This window comes from Nylanderia fulva, unplaced genomic scaffold, assembly GCF_048542155.1.
Source record: "Nylanderia fulva isolate GAGA-0341 unplaced genomic scaffold, ASM4854215v1 Scaffold2, whole genome shotgun sequence".
Lineage (NCBI taxonomy): Eukaryota > Metazoa > Arthropoda > Insecta > Hymenoptera > Formicidae > Nylanderia > Nylanderia fulva.
This window is the reverse complement of record NW_028190263.1, coordinates 141,404-161,546: the sequence shown is the minus strand read 5'-3', so window position 1 is coordinate 161,546 and position 20,143 is coordinate 141,404. Positions and strand designations below refer to the sequence as shown.

The following is a 20,143-nucleotide window of genomic DNA, read 5'->3' as shown; positions in this document are numbered from 1 at the left end:
TTTGATAATGTAGTAAATATTAATTATAAACATAAACACAAGTTTTTAAAGATATTGTGATATTTGTTATACATGCAAATAGTTTTTAACAAATTAATTTCTTTGCTTATAATATAATATACTAGCATTTGTTTACAATATTACATTACACATTATATTATATAGTACTTTTTTACAAAACTATATGTACTGCTTTTGTAAACATAGATGCTTTTATTTATGCACAAATTTTTTGTTATGAGTTAATTGTATATTCAACAACTTTATATATATATATATATATAATATATATATAATAGAAAATTATATGACTGAATGTACAGGGTGTTTTTATTAGCGGTGGGCAAAATTTCAGGAATGGATTCTTCATGCTTAGAGAAGAAAAAAAGTTATAGGTCTGGAACTATGTTGATATAATTTTTTTTTCTTCTTTAAGCACGAGAAATCCACTCCTGAAATTTTACCCACCATTTCTGAAACACTTTGTATTGTCGACTACACATACAATTGTAAAACTTATTTTTTGTCAATATATAGATTGCTCCTACATTTTTAATGTCAATTTATAATACATAATGCAAATTGCAGTCAGGATCTAAAAATGTAAGAGCACATATATAGAATTATTATACATGTATAAAGATAAAATTTCATTTAATTTAGTATGAATATTTTCTTTGTCTTTTTATTACAAATAAACTATCATGATTTAAAATAATGTATTTAATAACTATGCATTATATATATACACATACATATAAAGTATAGTTTTATATATACAATATATATATATATATATTTATAATATATATATATATATAAGTAAAAATAAGTATATATTTATAAGATATTAAAAAAAAAGATTTGAGACTTAGTAATAGATAGATATTCATCAAATTTCACATATACATATATAAGAATAATTTTTAATCATATGTTAATATTTCAGAAAGTGACCTGTAGAGTTCAAAACAAGAAAAATGTCATAAAAACATACATCTTTCAAGTCTTATTTTTTTTAGTTATACATTAAAGAAAATATTTGAATATATATATATATATATATATATATATATAACTAATTATATAATAATATAATATATGTAATAATAATTATAATATTAATATTATGTAATAATATATATATTATTTATAATTATAATATATGTAATAATAATAATAATTATATTATATAATTATATAAGTTACATATATTATATATTATATTATAGTTACATATATTTGTTACAATATATCAATTTTAAATTATATATTCAATTATTTTCTATACAAAATCTGACATTCATAATAAAAAAAAACTACACAAATTCCGACTCGATAGATTAATAACAACAGATTGTCAAGTTTCAAAATTTATTCAGTTTTGATCTGCAATCCAGAATACTTTGCTTCTGCCATAGTAACAATTTTACAGATCTGCATTTTAATGTCTGCTTGTACTTCTCTAGGCAAATTCAACACAGTCTGCGCCATACTCGCAAAGAATAATTCGACACTACTTTTATGGGATATAGATGTTGTCTTATTAGATATAGTGTTATGCAAACTTTTACTGTTAGTCATGGTGTTCAAATTTGCATTTACATTTTTGTTAGTTGTTTTGCATTCTTTAGTTGCTGGTGTAATATTTCCAGTATCACCATTGTTTGTGCTATGATTTGTTTTGCTATCCACAGTTGTAAGACTTCGAGTTTTATCCTTACTTGGCACAGATGCATTTGGTGTTAAAGTAGATGTATTCAACGTAGGTGACATTCCAAATGATTTAGATTTTAATGGTGAGGCAGCAGTTGGTAAAGGTTTTGGTCGTATTGGGCGGAAACGATCCTTCCACAATCCTAATCTTACATCTGTTGTGCAGTAACTGAACTTTGCTGGAGATGGCAACTTGATGAATTCTAATTTCTTGCTATGTCTAACTCTACGTTTCGGCAAAACAGTAGTAGTATTATATTCTTCTATCGGAGGAATCAGATTGACTGCTAGAGGTTCAGTTTCAAAATTTTCACAATTCATCATCTCGACTTTGACAATATTCTGGTCAATTTCTTCCAATGCTTCATTGCAAATTACTTTGCTATTGTCTTCCATCTTTTGATTATTGCACATTAAACTTGAAAAGATCTGGTTTCTTCCTATTTTTGAGGCTACAAAAAAAATATATTAAAAAATATAATTTTAAATCAATATACAAGCTATATTATTTAAAAAAAAAACTTACATAAATGTATTAACCTTTACACATTCATATATTATATTTTGCATAATTTGTAGTGCATTAAGATTTTAATTAACAATAACAGTATTTAATTAATGATGCTAAAATCTTTTTGTCATCATTTAATTAAAACCCATCTTTCCAAATAATTACTTTTTAAAAAATAATACTTCTATATTTTATTTTTATACAAGTATAAGAAAGAACTGCCTTTAATCCTTTTATGTAGAACGTACTTAAAAGAAATTTTCATTTCTATCTTTTTCACAACTGTTCAAAAGACAAAACTTTTTAAGAATTTTATTATTTATTCACACAGTGCTAGTACTATGAAATCAGACTTACCAACTTGAAAGAGGATATTATAACATATAGAAAGAAGCCAGCAGAGAGGCTGATTGTGAGTCACTTATTCCCCTCATTCTTGACTACGATTGGTAAATTTCTTAAGGCCCTTGCACAATGCCAGGCAACAGACAATAGGAATAAGAAATAGAAAATATCAACCAATCGGAAAAGGAGATAGATATTATTCTCTATTCCTGTTGGTGGGTATTTTCATTATTTTCTATTTCTTCCTATTGCCTGGCATTGTGCAAAGGCCTTTATTTATTGTTAGTTCGGCTAGCCTCGTGAATCCTGCCCGGTAGAGGGCAGGATTCTACTTGCCTGCGTTGATGGATGCGCACTGACAATGAGTGTATATATATTATAGGTTAAGGCAAAGTTGTGGTAAAAGAAAAATTAGAAGTACCTTTAATTGTTGAACTTCGCGCAATTATCTCTTCTATCTTGATTGAAGCAAAAAGGTACATTTTCTATATAATAATTTGTAGCTAGTTTTGACTAAGCTCTGAGGATTATCCTTGTTCCTCTAGCGTGCCTGTAGTCTTCATTGGGCTTCCTATCGCGACTCTTAATTTTATTTAATTTATTAAATGATGCATTTTGTTAATATTTTTCAAAAATATAGATAGAATTATTATTTGTTTGTTTCTTGATAGAAAAGTGATCAAAAAGAGAGATTAGATACAACTGTCATAAGTAGATAGAAATTTTGATGTAAATAATTTATATTATTTGACAGCTGGAAAGAAAGATGCAAGTAGTTCGAAGTTTTGATGTAAATAATTTTAGCAATTGAATTAATTGTCTGTTAAAATGTGGGATGCAGTTTGTGAAATTAATAATAGCATGCGTCATATTACATATACACTTTTTTCTGACATTTAAAAATCTGTCATTCTCTATATTAAAGATTGTATTGTCGTATCCATGTATTATTATCCATATTTTTTATGTGAAATTTCTTTTCATAATTTATTTTTGTGAAATTTATAGTTTTAACAATGACAACACCTATGTGTGAGGATGGTGGACCATTAAGGGAATGGGCACCACTTGCTGTCCTCTTGCAACAAATACCTGCCAAAATACAAAATGGTATTTTTACACAAGATATTAATTTTACCTGTATTGCTGCCCTCACCGAATTTATCGCCATTGGAACTAATCATGGACTTGTCTACTGGTATAATAGAGAAAAGCAGGATTTGCAAAGACTACGTTGCGAGGTACTTGAGAATTTTTGCTTACTTAAGAAAATTGAACTTTAATTAGTTTGATAAAAATATTTTTCTCTTATTATAACAGAATGTAAATTCCAAAATCACATGCATACAAGTGATATCTACAGTTGATTATATGGTTGCTGCTGGCAATGAACATGGTGTTGTCACAGTTTTTCAAATTCCCAAGAATGCACCTGATTCATTGCCAGAAAGTTTAAAACCAAAACAGAAAAAACAGGTAAATTATAACAAAAATTTTTATTATATAAATATATTTTTATTATTATAATAACAGCAATAAACTCTGTTATTATTTATAAGGTGGAAAGATATAGCATAAGTGGTTTACACAATACTGCAGTGACAGCAGTAGAGTGGTCTAAGAATGGTATGAAATTATTCAGTGGAGATAAAGATGGTTTAGTTGTCTTAACAGAAATTGATTTTTATATGGTATGTAAATATTAAATAATCTACTTTGAATGTATTTTCTCACCTTTCTATAAATATGTGGATATCTCAACATTTTTTCTTTTTTGTAGCATTTATCGAAATCATCAAAGTTATTAAATGAGAAATATTCTGTGGTACAATTAAGCTATCAACAAGGTTTGCTACTAGTTTCAACTATATTACGCACAATTTTGGTGAATAGAAATGAAAACGGGAAGGTAACGCAAGTTGGCCAGAAAGAACGTAAAACGTTAGTGTAAATTCGATATTGTTATAATATAAATATTGAGGAAATGTGAAATAACGTTTCGATGACTCTTAGACTAGGTAAACTGGGCGCAGTATTTGGTTCTCGACAAAATTATGTACAAGAATCAGTAATTTATGCAAGTAGACCAGGATTGCGTTTATGGCAAGCTGATAAGATGGGGACTGTATTAAAGACACTTATATTTAAGGTATTGAGAGCTAATATGTACATGTATTTATTAATACAATTATATTAATTTCTCTTTATAACTTATATTATAAAATATTTTAAAAAGGATGCAGTTAGATCAGGTCATACAGAAGTGGAATTATTAAATCCTGCACCTGAAGGCTCGAGAAAAAATCGCGGTGAACCTTCCTTCGGCATTGTATTGCCATTTTGTGATGATTTATTAGTAACATATTGTGATGATGTAGTCTATGTAGTAAATCCAAATACCATTGCAATAACATCGATTGTAAATGACTTACGGCGTGTTACCGATGTGGCTTGCACGAAGGACGAAATATTTATATTGGAAGGAGAAAGAAATATTTTGCGTATTGCCTATTATCCTGAAAATAATATTACATCTGGTATGTATATAAATAATTATCGTCTCTAAGATATAATTAAATGAAAAGTTAATAATGTGCATTTTATTACACAGAAGAAATGAGCAACACACTGGATCCTTTATTGTCATTTGCTGAATATAGTAAACCTGTTGCTAGTAGTATATTAGGATTAACTTCAAAATTAAAAGAAAGTAATATAGTACCGACTATTGTCTTTCCCAAAATCAATCCAACCAACATTATTCAATCTGTAGGGTAAGTAGTAAAAGAATATAATTTCTAATATTGCATCACACTTGCTAGAATTATTTTTAAAGTGAATAAATTAAAAAAGTTATTCACATTTCAGAATTTTACCAACTGTTACTGTTGGTACCGATGCCAATGTAATTGCAAATGCGGAAGAAGCTGTGGAAATACCTCCAATAGTTCCAATAGATTTAAATACTACGCTCATAACTGATATTAACAAAATACCAGAGCACAGCGATACCAGTAAAAAACAAAATACAGAAGATAAGAACAGTGATCGTCGAGAGATATTCCAAAAAATTGGCCAACAGGCATTCGAGGACGTTGTTTTCACGCCTGAAAGAAAACAGAAAAACTCTCGGAGTAAAGTAATTAACGGCAGCGAGAGTGTCACATCGCCACATGACACTAATCATTTGTCGAGTAGCTTAACTATTGATCATGTAAATACTAACAAGACAACGACAACTTATTCCTCTTTAATGCAACTGAGTCTTGAGGATGATTTTATATTGAAATCCGATCGAGATTTAGAAACAATTCAACGAGACGTAGAAGATAAGGAGAAATTGTTAGCAGATGTTCTTGATTTTGACTTGTCCAAGTATATGACGAGTAGTCGAATAAACAAAGATGATTCGAGTATATCTAATCATATCGATACCATAACATGTATCGATTGTAATGTACACTCCAACACTGAAGCAATGAACGAAGAACAGGATGCGAACCAGGAAAATGAGAATATTGAAGTGAGTGATCATACAGGAACAGAGTCGGGGGAGGAAGATGTCAGCTATCACACCGAACTAAAACGACTGGAAGATCTCGGAGAATGTAGAAAGACTCTTTTACAAAATAAGCTGGACGATATTCCACATATTAATTTTGATCTTCGACAAGTACCGTCGATGCGGGACGAACTAGAACATCAATTTAATGGTAAATTATTATTAGAATATTGAAGAATATATCATTGACTAGATTATTATAAAATATTCTTGCTTTTTGTAGCTTTGGCAAAGGAATGTGCCACATCCGTTATTCTCGAGGAAGAAGATTGGGTTTTAGTCAAAGATGATATACCTTCAATCACAATGTTTTAAACAAGAGTTGCTTCACATCTTATATAAACATAAGTATATACATCATTGTTAAAAAATAATAAATAATTATGTGATGCATGATAGCAGCAATTAGGAATTTTCATATATACATTTTTTTATATGTCTTATTAGTAAAAAGATAGAACTTTTTTGAACTATTATCATTGACGAATTGTAAATTATTATATTGCACAAAAATATTATGTTTGAAGTAATTCATAATTTTAGATATTATAAATATTTGGCATATAAAATAATGTATTAAAAAATAATGCATCTAATCTTGGAAGATACACAATTTGAAATTATTTTCACTAGTAGGCAAAATTATATTTTTTATATACAAAAGAATTATCGATATTGAAAAATAATATTAATCTTTGCCTTAATATTTTAATATAACAATTAATGTTATTAAAACTTTTACGATTTTTTAATAGTCATATATATAGTATATTTAATAGTTAATAAATATTATTTGCTAAGTTTTGCAAAATTAAAATCATGTTAATATATATATATATATATATATATAATTGTAAATTTTTCCTCTAAATTGTGTTGCAATATTCAATATACATATTTTTGCATAATTAAAGTATCTATAATATTCTAATTACAATATGTATTTTATCAAACATTCCAAAATGGGCTATTCTATATTTAATATTTTGGAAATTAATACAAGTAAAATATTTAAATTGTATAAATTTGTGTACAACACTTATTGGCGCTTTTGTATTATAAATTTCTAAGTTTTTGTATAAATAATGATCTTAAAAATATTAGACTTGACAATATTTTTTAACATTATCTATTTATTACTTTGTTTATATTATTCGTTTATATCTAATTTTGTAATATATATTTATTTGTGACTGAAAAATCAAAGGAGCAGTAATAATATGTAAATATGAGATTAATGTGGCTTTAAAATAAATCATTTTACTACACTCAATTAGTATGTTGTAATATATGAAAAATAGATATTAATTGTGTTAGTGAATATCAAAACACTTGCATGCAATTGTATTAAGTGATTATCAACTTTATCAATTGAAATAAAAATTATAATTTAAAATTGTATTATGTACATTTTTATATTTTCCTGTCATGCAGAAAATACAAACAAATCACTGGATTTCATGTATATCATTTTATTTACTAGTTAATCTTTTACACATTTAAATATATTTCTGTGTAAATAAAGAATAATTTATTTCATTATTTTACATAACTGATCTTGATTATGCTGTGGCTTGAATGAGATCAGTGTATTTTTTAATTTTACTAGCAACACTCATATCAACATATTTGTCACCTATTGAGACCACCATGCCGCCAATAATTGAAGGATCTACTTTAGCAGTGAGTAAGATAGTTTGACCTTTCTTTAAGAAACCTTTTAGAGCTGATTCCAATTTACTCTTTGTATCTGCATCAAGTGGTTTTGCAGTAACAACTTCGCATACCACCTCTCCTCTGTTAGCAGCCATAATTAGTTTATACAAATTAATGATTTGATTGACTTTTGTCAGTCGGCCATTCTCCGCAAGTATTGTCAACAGATTTGCAGTAGCTGGATTTAAGTTAACTTTGCTTCCAATAGCTTTAAAAGCTTCTGCCTTATCTTTTCGTTTTATTGAAGGATCCTTCACAAAGTCTCTTAATTTTATGTCTGTTTTCAAGAGACCCTAATTTAGACAATCATAAATTAACATTTCAAAATAAAATACAATAATCATAATATATTTACTACTTATATAATTATACCTGAAAAGTCACCAAATCCTTTTCTACTGCATCTAAAGCTTTTTGTTTAGATGCAGCTGAGTAAAGAGCTGTTGCATATCTGCCTTCTAAACCAAAAACTTGAATTGGAGGCTACAAAAAAATTATGATTATACATATAAATATATAAATATCTGTTTACAGAACTTATAAGTATTATAAAATATTACAAAATAAATACAAATCAGTTGAAAACTGTGAATCAGTTCTTGCAGAAAGTTTATTAGAGCTTATAAAGCTTTATGAGCTTATCAGCTGGAAGTATTATATGCAAAGGTATATCATTCAAAAAGGCTAATTAAAAAAAACTAAATACCTTCACCAGCTGTTGTGTGACAGACGACGCAGAAAAAGTTCGGATCTGAAATAAAAATTATTCACATTATTGACAAATAGTGTCAAAATAAGTAGCGATATATCAATATAAGACAATAAATCTTAACAATGTATTGTACAGGCAGAAAATTGATTTTTTTATAATACCACGGTACAGTTCTATTATATTTTAATATCCAAATGCATATTTACTTACAATTATTTTACTAATAGACATTTTTACGAATTTCACAGCAGCTCGCAGAAATTGAGAAGCAAGATATATAGTTCCTGTCACACACACACTATTATATAATAAATGCTTCCATTTACACGATTACTAATGTTGGATTTACATTGCATCCGATATCCAATAGCAGAGCTTGTTTTCTAGTGATTTAGGAACGAAAGTTTTCTATTGGATATCTTCGAATCGACATGTGAATCCTGCATAAGGATGTGATTTTCTATCTATACTCCTACAATCGACTAAAAAAAATAAATAAATACAGATCTAACATGAGATTATCACGATTATTACAAACTTTCGAAAAATATGTTAATATATTTTCAACAATGGATATACATATGAACCAACGATATGGAAATTTTATTTTATTTAAGAGATTATGTTCAACGAATTATTTAAGTGAAAAAAAATCGAATCTGTATCGACAATTATATGCAAAAATATTAGCATGTGGTCCTATAACGCTAGCAGAATATATGAAAGAAATTTTAACTCATCCCACTGCGGGTTATTATACAACTAAAGATGTAATCGGACAGAAAGGTGATTTTACAACTTCTCCAGAAATCAGTCAACTTTTTGGAGAAGTATGTAATTTTTAATTTATATATAATTATTTTTAATTTTATTTTTCTAATGCATATGTATATTCTATTTATTATTTTATTAGTTACAATTTTATAGTTTTATTAGTGATTATATAAAGGAATTACAGACTTTATATTTGTGACTAAAAGTTCAAAGTAATTTTTTTTATATATTAGAAAAAATATTATATAGAAATGAAGGGATTATTTATATTAATTATTATTATTGATAGATTATAGCAATCTGGATAATCAATGAGTGCAGAAAGATTAGCAAAGGACCTATCCAACTTGTAGAACTGGGCCCAGGAAGAGGTACTTTGATCAGTGATATATTACGGGTATATTTGCAGTATTGTTATTTGCAAATTAAATGTATAAGTGAGAAAATTATATATGACTGTTTGTTTCTCAGGTATTCAAAAAATTAAATGTTTCAAATAAGGTATCAGTTCATTTAGTAGAAGTTAGTCCTGTTTTATCTATGATTCAAGCAAAGAAATTGTGTATTAAAAGCACAGATAGTGAACTAAGAATCAATGAAAATCAGAAAAATTCTATTACACATTATAGAGAAGGTGTTACAAAAGATGGAATAAAGATATATTGGTATTATACTATCAATGATGTTCCTAGAGAGTTTAGTGTATTTATTGCACAGGAATTTTTTGATGCTCTACCAATGCACAAGTTCCAGGTATTCAAATCAGAATATTAATATATTAATATGTAAAATATATACATAAAGGATAATTCTAATAAAACTGCATTTAATTTTAGAAGACTGACAAAGGTTGGAGAGAAATCTTAGTGGATATAATACAGGAAACTAAACAAGAAAAATTTCGATACGTACTTTCGCAAGCGCCAACAGCTGCTTGTAAAGTATATATATCTGTAAGTATTTATTTATATTACAACATTTAAGAGGTCTATGAATGATAGATTAACATAAAGCATCTTCCAGCCAAATGAGAAAAGGGAACATGTGGAAGTAAGTCCACAGTGTTCTGTAATAATAGATTATATATCCAAATTTTTATGGGAATGTGGAGGCTTTGCTTTAGTGATTGATTATGGTCATGAAGGAGAAAAAACTGACACATTTCGTGCATTCCATCAACACAAGTTATATGATCCCTTGTTAAATCCTGGAACTGCAGATCTAACTGCTGATGTTGATTTTTTATCAATGAAAGAGATTGCAGAGAAAGATAATAGATTAATAACATTTGGTCCAGTAACGCAAAAAAAATTTCTAAAAAGCCTTGGTATTGATTTACGATTAAAAATAATTTTACAAAATGCTACTGACATTCAGAAGCAACAAATTGAATCAGGCTATCACATGATAACTGATGAAAATAAAATGGGAAATTGTTTTAAAGTATTATCTTTTTTTCCTTTTGTCTTGAAAAATCATTTGAAAAAATGGCCAGTAGCAGGATTTGAGAAAGATTAAATACAATCCTGAATTGTTTTTACATATGAGAATTTTATGATATTTACATTTTTCCATTTGATTATAAATTATATACATACATATACAGGATGCATGTACATATTGAGCTATAAATAACATTGTTGAGAAGTAAATTTATATAAATAAGATTTGTATATATGTATACATATTGTGTTGTAAAACTTCTATTACATATTTTTAAGAAAATAAAATAATTATGTTATATATCTACATTTAATAAAAATCAAAAAAATTTCAAACTCTTCACGTATAATTATTAAATATCTTCTTGTGGAGAATTATATTTTTTCCATATTTCCGTAAACTTTAACATTTTTGCTCTTTGTTCTTCAAAATTCTGTCTTTTTGGTTTTCGCCATAAATTACAATCCAAATCCAGCATACCGCCTATTATTTCCTAGAATAAATTGAAAATAAAATGTATTTACAATCAGTTCACATTTGCATAAAAAAATTATAAAACTTTAGAAAGAAATTTTAATTTTCTTATCTTACTTCGGCAAAATTCTTCGGAAACATTTCTTCATCCTCAATTACATGAGCATAACCGGGGTGTGAGGCAAATTCTACCATAAAATATGATAAACCATTCGGTACAGCATGTCGTATATCTTTATTTTTTAGGTCAACAATTTTCATGTTAATAGACCATTCAGTTTCGCATTCCAATAAAGCTTTCTGTTAAAAAATGTTATATTATATACAATTTATTTTAATTATTCTAATGAGTATTTTTTTGGATTATAATGCAATGATATATTTACCTTAAAGTACATTGGTGCTGATTCACCGATTTCTTTTGGTAGCGGAATACACTCTAATTGCATATGTGAAAATTTACGTTTTTTATATATTTCAAAAAATATAGGATAAAGATTTTCTTTCATAAACATTTTTATCAATTTTTCTTTAAGTTCCTGTAAAAAATGTGTATCATTATTTTGATGTATAACAGCAGATATTATAGAATTATAATAATTCGTTATAATTTTATAAAATAAATAAAATATAAATATAATAATAAAAAGAATATAATGAAAAATGACCTTGAGCTTATACCATACATCTTCATCTAATTGCAACTGACACGCAACATGTTGTACAGGTGTCAATATACATTGACCAGTAGTCAAGGAAGTATAAGCAGGTAGACTTAAGCAAATCATAGAATCCATTGTAACTATCATGTGCTTTAACATCTTTTTCGAATCCAAACACCACGAGCAATTTTCTATCGAGTTAGATAAGTGCTTGTGTTCCTTAATTGCGTGCGAACGATCTCGTTTATCTTGCTTCGCTTCCGAATCTTTTCGTGTGATTTGTTGTTCGAACATATCATCTGCATGATCTGTCTTCTGCAAAAGGATATTACAGAATTACATTTTATTTTGAGTTTTTAACATTCATAATTTTGAATTTGTTCAGTTACCTTAGCAAAAAGCTTAGTAAACACCGCTTCATCTTCGTTTGTAGATCTTCCTTTCTCTCGTTGAAACTGCAATAAAAATGTATATCATTTTAGAACCTTCTAATTAGTAGTAATCAGTATTAATCATTTTTAATTATTCACCAATTCTTGTAAGGAATATTTATCATCATCGGCGAAATAGCGTACTCTCTCGCCAGAGACATGTGTCTCCGCAGGTTTCTTCTTTCTATTTCGACTTTCTGCAAACTGCTTAGATTGACTTCTGGGTTGAATTGGTCTTGCAACACCTAGCACAAAGTTGCAGATTACTTTACAATCACAAATAAATAATCACAAAATAAAAATATGTACCTTTTGCATCAGTTTTTGTAAGAATTACAGTTTCTTTTTGTACATTATTAGTATTATTCATTGCAGCAAGTTTTCTTGCCTGCTCTAATTGCACTTTAAGCTGAGCTGCCAATTCCTAAATAAATAAAATAATTTTAATAAATATGAAAAATACACTAAAATAACTTTTACAATAAATAATGATAGTGTAATAGCATACATTATCTCCCATTATTTCAGCTTTAATAATTCTTGCTCCTAATTTATTCATTTCTGCTTCTGTTAAAATACCCATATTTTTGTTTGTATCCATCTCATTCATGTTACTAATATTCTCTGTTTTGGTTTCTCTCGACTTTGATAATTCAATTAATTCAGATTCATGCTTTCTTTCATCACTTTTATCTTTTTTCCAATTTTTAATACGATTACTAGCAGATTTATGTGTAGTTTGTTGATAATAATCGTTACTATCTTTGGGTCTTTGATAGCTAGGTTTTTTTTCTATGGGATGTGAGAAATACTCAGAGGTACTATATTTTCCAGTACGTTCTCTACTTCTAGATCTAGACCTCGAAGAATTTCTTAATCTTGAACCAGAAGTGCCATGGAAATCTGCCTTGTTTCGTCTATCATTGTAATATTTCTTTTGTTCAGCATTTGATATTTTTTCTGCTTTAATGATCATTGATTGTATAGTTTCTAAAGACTATAAAAAAATATTTACTTATATTATTAACTTATACTCATTTATATTATTACTTATATTATTAACATTTAGAGTATATTTATATTATGTTTTAATAACTTACACCCCAACGTTCTGTAGCCACTTGTTCTAGAGTTTTACCATCTCTATGAGCTTGTTCCTCAGCACGCCGAAGACTTTTTTTTAGCCAATTTGCATCTAAAATTTGTGGACTGTCAAATTTTCCTGGGCTAATTTGAGGTAATCCATCACCTCCATCTTTCCAGTATGGATTTAACTCTCTATCACTTTGTCCTGGTCTATCCAGGAGGTTCTTGGTTTTATCTTCTTCTTGTGTATTAGATTTTTGTTTTTTTATATCAGATTTTGATAGATTTGGAAGAAAACTTTCCACATTCATCCAATCATCTCTTTTAAGCGGATTTTCTTGAGTCTCATCATTAACACGGTTTTCAGTGTTATGAGAAGAAGTTTGGTCTTCAACTCTCTTTTCTACCCATTCAAATTTATCACTGTTATCAGTTTCCTACAAAATATATAATTTTTACATAAATTATATAACACATGTTCACATAAATATTAATTATCAATTACAAACTTTTTCTGATCACTCACACTACTTGATGAAGATGAACATTTTCTCTTTTTCTTGTGTTTTTTATTCTTTTTATCAGTTTTCCTCTTTTTAGACTTTTTGCTCAATTTTCTATGCATAGATGAAGCAATATCTTTATTGCTAGATTTTACTTTATCACTTTGCAATGTACAAGTGTCTAATTGTTCCTGAATAATAAAATTATAATTATATATAGAAAATATTTATAATAAATAAAATATATAGCATTATTTAAAATAATTGCATTAAAAAATGTAATATTGCGAGATTTGTAAAAAGAAAGTAACAGTATTAATTTTTTATGCTATTTTTAAATTTATACATATTTATGCAGAAAAGAATAAAATAAAGGATAATTACCATAACTGCAGGATTTACACAAATTGAAAACTATACTAATAAAACACCTAACCTCACTTTTGTATTTGTTCAATAATTAAAAATTCTTTCGATCGACGTAGATATTTACAAGTTCCAAAAAATCTTTTTTTTTTTATTTTTTGAGAAAAAAAATAGTTTCTCGATATAAATGATTAAATTATAATATTCTAAAAGATTGTAGTAACAGGTTAGACTTCTGTTTACATCCACGCATGTCTCGCAATAAATTGCAACTGCACATTTGATCGTATCAAGATCAAGTCGTGTGATTAAAGAATATTTTACTATTCAAAATGATGCAATTTGAAGAAGAAGGTGAAACATTGAAAGATAAATCTCGCTGCGCAAATATTCGCGCCGATTTAAAAATGTGTTTGCTTCAAAGTAACTGCTGCAAAATTGTAAGTATATACGAGATCATTACTATTATAACCTAGCATAATATACAATACATTATACAAGCATAAAAATAAGAGTACGTTTTATAAGAAATAAGATATAAATTTTATAAAAAAAGAAACGACATTTTATTCTCTAGTAATTTTTTAATTTGTCGATCGTAATAAATATTGTCTTTGATGCGCATTGATATCCAATTTTTATATATATTATATATATATATATATTTTTTATATATATTTTATATAATTTTATATATATTTTATATATATTAATATTTTTATATATATATTATACTTCAATTTCCGATTTTTAAACAAGTCTTATCAATTCAGAAACATATGAGCATAAATTAATACAAGTATGTTATTTTATTTTTTGTTCTTTACAGTATAATCGTACTCCTAGAGAATGCCTTAGGACATACGATGGCACAGTACCCGATGAATGCTTTGCCTTACGAAATACATTCTTTGATTGTAAACATTCTTTAGTAAGTACAAATTTGTATATTAAATTATAGGTATTAGGAGACTCAGATAAGTCTACATAGAATTGATACGTATTTCTGTAGTTTATTTCTCTTTCTTTTTTTTTTTTATCTTTTCATAGATTGATGGCAGACGGCGATTTAGAGGTCCTAAAGGATATTAAATTTTCTAATAATATGTATTTATGTATATAATTGTGATACATTTTAATTATTAATAAATAATTGTATTTCTTTAATAATAATTTAAAAAGAAATAATCTATATGAACAGATAAGATGTAAATATAAAATAGATAAGAAAATTCTAATCTAACTTGTTGATAAGAAAGGGAAAATAAACTATGATTTTAAAAGTAATTTATTATTATCTGTTATATTCGTTATGTATACAGGATTTAATAAATCTACTTAATTATACTTCAGAAGTAGTAATGTGTCATGAATATTATACAATAATTGTATATTGAATATTATTGTATTTGTATTGCGATGCAATTTTCAAAGAAATACTTGTTTTTTTATTTCTTTTTTTTTTAAAGATAACTTTTTTGCCAGATTTAATTGAAAAATACGATGTTTTATATTTTATATGATAAAGTAGCAAAGCTACCTTAAAGAGGCATTATATTCTTCTATAAATCTATATAGAGCATAAATCTTCTTTGTAGAGTCAAACAAGAGATGTATTTCTTTTCGAAGAATAAAAGCGACTATAGTTTAACTCTTTCAGTGTTTCCTATATCATAATTCAGATATATTAGTTTTATGAAAATATATTACAAAATTAATTTTCTTCCGTTTTACTGTGTGCTATATATATAATAAACCACATATATAGTCAATAAAAATGATAATACAGGAAAAAATAACTCTTCTATAATTAATTAAAGCGAAATATTATGTAGAAGAAACAAGATTTTATTTCTCATATTTAATTTGTTTCTGAAAGAGTTAAATACCAATCTCTCATCTTTTCTTAATATTAAAATTTCCCATGTGCCCGCGAAATATTGTGTAAAATCGATATAATGTAATCGATATGCAATGAAGAAATGCGAATGTAGTAGCCAAATGTTTTATTAGCGCAGTTTAATAATTATAATTAATGTTTCTCATTCTAATGGTGTACATATTATATACTGGACACCATTATTGTGTGACATTATACCTCTTTATGTACCATATTCCAAAATTGCGCTTTTTTTTGTCGCAGTGAATCGTAAACACGAATGCGTGTATCGAACATGATACGCATATGATCACAGTAAAATCGAATTTACCTTACTTTCCATTTTTTTTTCTTATAGTTAAGAGCATCTTGTTCCACTTTGTATTCAGCGAGTACGAATCCAGCGTATGATAAGTACGCCATTATAATATCGGGTCGGATATAATTATAAATCTACCGAGTGACGATCACGCCTGCGTAATCATCCTAGCTATTGTCTGTATGCAACACAAGCGTATATTGGCTGTATGATTTTTTTGTACTACAATGCCACACAACTCACGCTACTCCTCCACTCTTTAAAATGACTATAGGCACCTAAAAAATGGGATTTGTATAAGCTTTTCCCGACTTTGCTCTACTCTTATCTTTCCCTAATAGGGAGAAGTTTACATTGAATGTGGATAAAATATATTTTATTAACATTAATAAAATTGTATGAAATACAAGTAATTTTTTTAAAGTAGTTGATTATATTTTTATGCGATTGTTTATATAAAAAATAAAGAGATTAAAAAAAAAATATATATATATATATATATTTAAAAAAACAATTGCATATACTTAATACAGTTTCTTCCAAGATGGAAAAAATTAAGTGTAAAATTAAGTGTAAAACATCATTTATACAATAAAAGAAGTATACCCTTTTATCATTTTAAAGAAGAGTAATATAATTAGAAGAGATAAATGTGTTAAAGTTTATATTTCCTAGAATTGTAATTTATCCACATTAGCATTTGCCGATCAAATTTCGCTTGCGTCAATAATCCGCATATATGAATATATAATATCAAATATATGAAGATAATTGATAAAAGGCTTTAAATTACGTTTTATTGCATCGGCTTTCGAAGTTCCACTATTTTGTATATCTAAATCACCTAAATTGATTTTAATAGTAGCATTTTTTCAAGAGTAGGTTTCAAGAAAATTTATCTTTCATTGTGATATACGCCGCTCGCTCAAATATCACAGTTTATCGAGTATGATATGTAATTAGCGATTATTCGATAGTTACCAATAATGTAAGAAAAGTACGTTGCATATATTGTTATGGTTATGTATTATGTATATCGGGCGATACCCATAGGGCAAACAAAAGTCTTTACATCGGTAACTGTACGTCATTATCTGCTTCACATCGACGCATAGAATGTTCCCATTTCTCAGAAAAAATTAGTATCGAAGTTCTTCTATCCTTTTCTTTTATCTGTATATATATAATAGATATTTTTCTCGGACATTTCTCTTGCATAAAGTATATTACTTTCTGCAGCTTACGTACCAATTTTTATTGCTATTTTTGTTTCGTGTTTGGTGATCCTATTCGGGCAACGCTCGTTTGTATGATGAACGAAATAGTAAAGTCGAAAAATACAAACAGGTCCAGTGGCGTATCTAGTCGAGCATGCTGTTTCGTCGATTTTCGACAAGACTTATCTAAAGCGTATACGAAGTTGCGCTTCTTATAATAGATAGTACGATAGTAGAAATCACAGTGTCTCGTTTGTCAGCAGCATTTGTGACGATATATTTTACGATTCCTTCAAAAAAATCAGTATCGTGTCTTCTCTTGGCAGCCGCTATGACTTGGATTGCATTTCTGCAATGAAAATGACAATTGTTATAATGTTGAAATACATATATTAATATTTTCAATCACAAATAAAAATTTAGATGAATAAATTAAAATGTGATTGACAAACGAATTAATACCGTTTCGCTTAGATTTTCCTGTGGAGAGATGCATGTAATGCAATTCGAAACAATACTTCTCGCAGATTCTAACAGTTGGGTAAGGAATCAGAAACACACGGAGGGTCTATAAAGCCCGGTGTATCCGCATAAGCGCGCGCGAAGTGCCGGTAAAAGTATTGCCGCAGCGGATAAATTGTCTTGCAGCTGCGAGCACTCGCAGATTAACAAATACATCTTATCGCCTTGCGATATCGATTTGTGCAAGGTGATGCGCCTCAGACCCACCGATTTTGGCAAGTATCGATACATCATACGCGCACCTATAATATAATATACAAGATGATGTATATATATATTTCGATATAATGTCAGAATAAAACAATTTCTAAACACTTGTATGCAGAATGCAACTTTATGATATACATATGGAAGAATTTTTCATTCATTTTTATTCAGTTTTTTAATTGAATTTAAAATTATTTTTATTTATATTAATTATATCTATCTATATTTTAGAATATATATATATATATATATATATATATATATATATATTACAAAATATATAGTATACAATTATTAAAATTAAAAATATATATTTTAAATCATATTAAAGAACTGAATTAAAAAATGATAAAATTTTTCCTATTTATTAGTAGTGTTGTTATATCCATATGTATATCATAAAGTTACATTCTGTATGCAAGTATATAGAAGTTATGTATAATATATAATACATCATACATGAAACAAAATAGCACAATAAGCAATGTATTTATTTACCTGTCCAATAGAGCCAATTTTGTTCAAACTTAAGACCATCGTCACCCTCAAAAACTTTGAAAATTGACACTATATATCCGGTGGATGGAATCGGTGGTCTTCCACCGGGTGGTTCAAGCGGCGGTCTTGCAATAGTCGCTACCTCATTGAACAGATCCAATGTGTGATTGGCCGCATATCTGAGATCTCGGGGATCGAACTTACGTAAGGCCGCGCATTGCACTTCATTGTAAAAGTCCATGGGATCCGTGTTCTGTTTGTTTATTAGATAATATGTAATAAATGGGAAATCCGCTGAAATGAATGAAAAATCTCAGTTAAAAGATCTCAGTTACGATCTTAAAAAGCATTCGTCACACATTATCACATATTTTCTTAATATTCTAAAATTTTTATGTACCGTTCTTCTCCATATTTGTAAGTAAGATACTTTGCGACGCGGAGGGTGCTATCTCAGCGACTAATTCTGCTGCAGTGTCGCGTTGTAAGACAAGCGGACGAGATACTGGAGATTCCATTAAAGGGTCTAAAGGTTCCAGCGGCGTCATAAAATGCGCGAGAACACATTGTTTTGGATCTTCGACCTCGAGGACCGATAAAGGACTTCCTGGCCTCTTCTTGTCAGCAACAGGAGCTTGCTTTAAATAAATCAAAGATCATAAATTCAAATTGCAAAACAGAAAAAATAAAAGTTATATTACTATTTAAATGTTACTAATGTTGCTAACACTCAGAAATTAGTTACACATGAATTCATTCAGACAATTTTTTATTAGACAATGTATCAAAGAATTTAATCATAGTTTGAAATAATTTCTCATGATAATATATCATTTAGATTATATAAGGTTTGCAATATATAATATATAAAAAAAAAACATTTGAAAATGTATGATATAGCTAGAATGTAAATATATAATTATATATTTACATTTAATTATATCTATTTTATAATTAATCGATTCTCTTATTGTTTAATTTTTTTATATGCTATGATGTTAAAATCTAATAAGTTTTACAGTTTATAAATTTTTAGCACTTTCTTAGTTTACTTTTATTCCTATTAAATCAAGTTTTTTAAATTATAGAATTTAGAGTTTTATATATATGTATATATGTATGTATATACATACATATATAGTATATATAAATTTTACAAATTAATATATAGTTAAAAATATTTTTCTTAAATTTCAAATA

The 20,143-nt window shown here is 27.5% G+C and overlaps 7 protein-coding genes across 18 annotated transcripts in view; 3 read left to right on the top strand and 4 right to left on the bottom strand.

Moving 5' to 3' along the window:
* Positions 1-1,357: 1,357 nt before the first annotated feature.
* LOC114945294 (uncharacterized) lies at positions 1,358-2,668 on the bottom strand. Of its 4 annotated transcripts, none has more exons than XM_029321431.2 (2): positions 2,585-2,668; positions 1,358-2,168 (listed from the first exon to the last, which is right to left on the bottom strand). In XM_029321431.2, the coding sequence occupies exon 2, from the start codon at positions 2,128-2,130 to the stop codon at positions 1,375-1,377; it is 756 nt and encodes a 251-aa protein (XP_029177264.1). In that variant the 5' UTR covers positions 2,131-2,168; positions 2,585-2,668; the 3' UTR covers positions 1,358-1,374. The 4 variants fall into 4 exon arrangements, with proteins under 4 accessions (XP_029177264.1, XP_029177263.1, XP_029177261.2 ...); XM_029321430.2 differs by lacking the exon at positions 2,585-2,668 and adding an exon at positions 2,476-2,573; XM_029321428.2 differs by lacking the exon at positions 2,585-2,668 and adding an exon at positions 2,243-2,467.
* Positions 2,669-2,880: 212 nt separating this feature from the next.
* LOC114945293 (WD repeat-containing protein CG11141) lies at positions 2,881-6,814 on the top strand. Its single transcript, XM_029321427.2, has 10 exons — positions 2,881-3,048; positions 3,581-3,813; positions 3,893-4,048; positions 4,132-4,263; positions 4,353-4,513; positions 4,586-4,721; positions 4,809-5,109; positions 5,184-5,346; positions 5,441-6,285; positions 6,358-6,814. The coding sequence occupies exons 2-10, from the start codon at positions 3,589-3,591 to the stop codon at positions 6,447-6,449; spliced, it is 2,211 nt and encodes a 736-aa protein (XP_029177260.1). The 5' UTR covers positions 2,881-3,048; positions 3,581-3,588; the 3' UTR covers positions 6,450-6,814.
* A 776-nt stretch (positions 6,815-7,590) lies between these two features.
* On the bottom strand, positions 7,591-8,871 carry ATPsynO (ATP synthase subunit O, mitochondrial). The gene is made up of 4 exons (XM_029321335.2): positions 8,773-8,871; positions 8,557-8,601; positions 8,223-8,333; positions 7,591-8,143 (listed from the first exon to the last, which is right to left on the bottom strand). The coding sequence occupies exons 1-4, from the start codon at positions 8,791-8,793 to the stop codon at positions 7,697-7,699; spliced, it is 624 nt and encodes a 207-aa protein (XP_029177168.1). The 5' UTR covers positions 8,794-8,871; the 3' UTR covers positions 7,591-7,696.
* A 139-nt stretch (positions 8,872-9,010) lies between these two features.
* On the top strand, positions 9,011-11,041 carry LOC114945220 (protein arginine methyltransferase NDUFAF7, mitochondrial). Its single transcript, XM_029321334.2, has 5 exons — positions 9,011-9,392; positions 9,626-9,733; positions 9,808-10,089; positions 10,173-10,289; positions 10,360-11,041. Exons 1-5 carry the CDS (start codon positions 9,075-9,077, stop codon positions 10,852-10,854), a joined length of 1,320 nt encoding a protein of 439 aa, XP_029177167.2. The 5' UTR covers positions 9,011-9,074; the 3' UTR covers positions 10,855-11,041.
* Positions 10,892-14,761, bottom strand: LOC114945209 (CWF19-like protein 2). The gene is made up of 11 exons (XM_029321317.2): positions 14,320-14,761; positions 13,959-14,126; positions 13,447-13,869; positions 12,855-13,343; positions 12,656-12,770; positions 12,446-12,591; positions 12,305-12,370; positions 11,922-12,230; positions 11,640-11,792; positions 11,371-11,553; positions 10,892-11,272 (listed from the first exon to the last, which is right to left on the bottom strand). Exons 1-11 carry the CDS (start codon positions 14,320-14,322, stop codon positions 11,132-11,134), a joined length of 2,196 nt encoding a protein of 731 aa, XP_029177150.2. The 5' UTR covers positions 14,323-14,761; the 3' UTR covers positions 10,892-11,131.
* LOC114945210 (cytochrome c oxidase assembly factor 5) lies at positions 14,516-18,000 on the top strand. The gene is made up of 3 exons (XM_029321318.2): positions 14,516-14,741; positions 15,131-15,232; positions 15,352-18,000. The coding sequence occupies exons 1-3, from the start codon at positions 14,634-14,636 to the stop codon at positions 15,391-15,393; spliced, it is 252 nt and encodes an 83-aa protein (XP_029177151.1). The 5' UTR covers positions 14,516-14,633; the 3' UTR covers positions 15,394-18,000.
* LOC114945376 (uncharacterized) overlaps positions 16,293-20,143 on the bottom strand; it is a 31,354-nt gene continuing 27,503 nt past the window's right edge. For 8 of the 9 annotated variants that reach the window (XM_029321598.2, XM_029321593.2, XM_085482022.1 and 5 more), the window contains exons 4-7: positions 19,344-19,581; positions 18,944-19,237; positions 18,179-18,480; positions 16,293-18,065 (exon numbers count right to left, since the gene is read on the bottom strand). In XM_029321598.2, coding sequence (XP_029177431.1) covers positions 18,266-18,480; positions 18,944-19,237; positions 19,344-19,581 — 747 coding nt within the window. In that variant the 3' untranslated portion in view covers positions 16,293-18,065; positions 18,179-18,265. The remainder of the gene's footprint in view (positions 18,066-18,178; positions 18,481-18,943; positions 19,238-19,343; positions 19,582-20,143) is intronic. The other variant, XM_085482023.1, reaches the window with a different exon arrangement.

Bases quoted from the DNA above. Each gene is read 5' to 3' on its own strand.
- LOC114945293 (XM_029321427.2), top strand. From the start codon at position 3,589: ATGACAACACCTATGTGTGAGGATGGTGGACCATTAAGGGAATGGGCA. The intron at 4,722-4,808 runs GTATTGAGAGCT...TATTTTAAAAAG, and splicing joins TAAAGACACTTATATTTAAG to GATGCAGTTAGATCAGGTCA. The intron at 5,347-5,440 runs GTAAGTAGTAAA...TTCACATTTCAG, and splicing joins AACATTATTCAATCTGTAGG to AATTTTACCAACTGTTACTG.
- LOC114945220 (XM_029321334.2), top strand. From the start codon at position 9,075: ATGAGATTATCACGATTATTACAAACTTTCGAAAAATATGTTAATATA. The intron at 9,734-9,807 runs GTATATTTGCAG...TTTGTTTCTCAG, and splicing joins TGATCAGTGATATATTACGG to GTATTCAAAAAATTAAATGT. The intron at 10,090-10,172 runs GTATTCAAATCA...ATTTAATTTTAG, and splicing joins TACCAATGCACAAGTTCCAG to AAGACTGACAAAGGTTGGAG.
- ATPsynO (XM_029321335.2), bottom strand. From the start codon at position 8,793: ATGTCTATTAGTAAAATAATT. The intron at 8,602-8,772 runs GTAAGTAAATAT...TTTTTATTTCAG, and splicing joins TGTCTATTAGTAAAATAATT to ATCCGAACTTTTTCTGCGTC. The intron at 8,334-8,556 runs GTATTTAGTTTT...ATTTTTTTGTAG, and splicing joins TCACACAACAGCTGGTGAAG to CCTCCAATTCAAGTTTTTGG.
- LOC114945210 (XM_029321318.2), top strand. From the start codon at position 14,634: ATGATGCAATTTGAAGAAGAAGGTGAAACATTGAAAGATAAATCTCGC. The intron at 14,742-15,130 runs GTAAGTATATAC...TGTTCTTTACAG, and splicing joins AAAGTAACTGCTGCAAAATT to TATAATCGTACTCCTAGAGA. The intron at 15,233-15,351 runs GTAAGTACAAAT...ATCTTTTCATAG, and splicing joins TTGATTGTAAACATTCTTTA to ATTGATGGCAGACGGCGATT.
- LOC114945209 (XM_029321317.2), bottom strand. The intron at 12,592-12,655 runs GTACATATTTTT...ACTTTGTGCTAG, and splicing joins TACAAAAACTGATGCAAAAG to GTGTTGCAAGACCAATTCAA. The intron at 11,793-11,921 runs GTCATTTTTCAT...CATTTTTTACAG, and splicing joins ATGTATGGTATAAGCTCAAG to GAACTTAAAGAAAAATTGAT.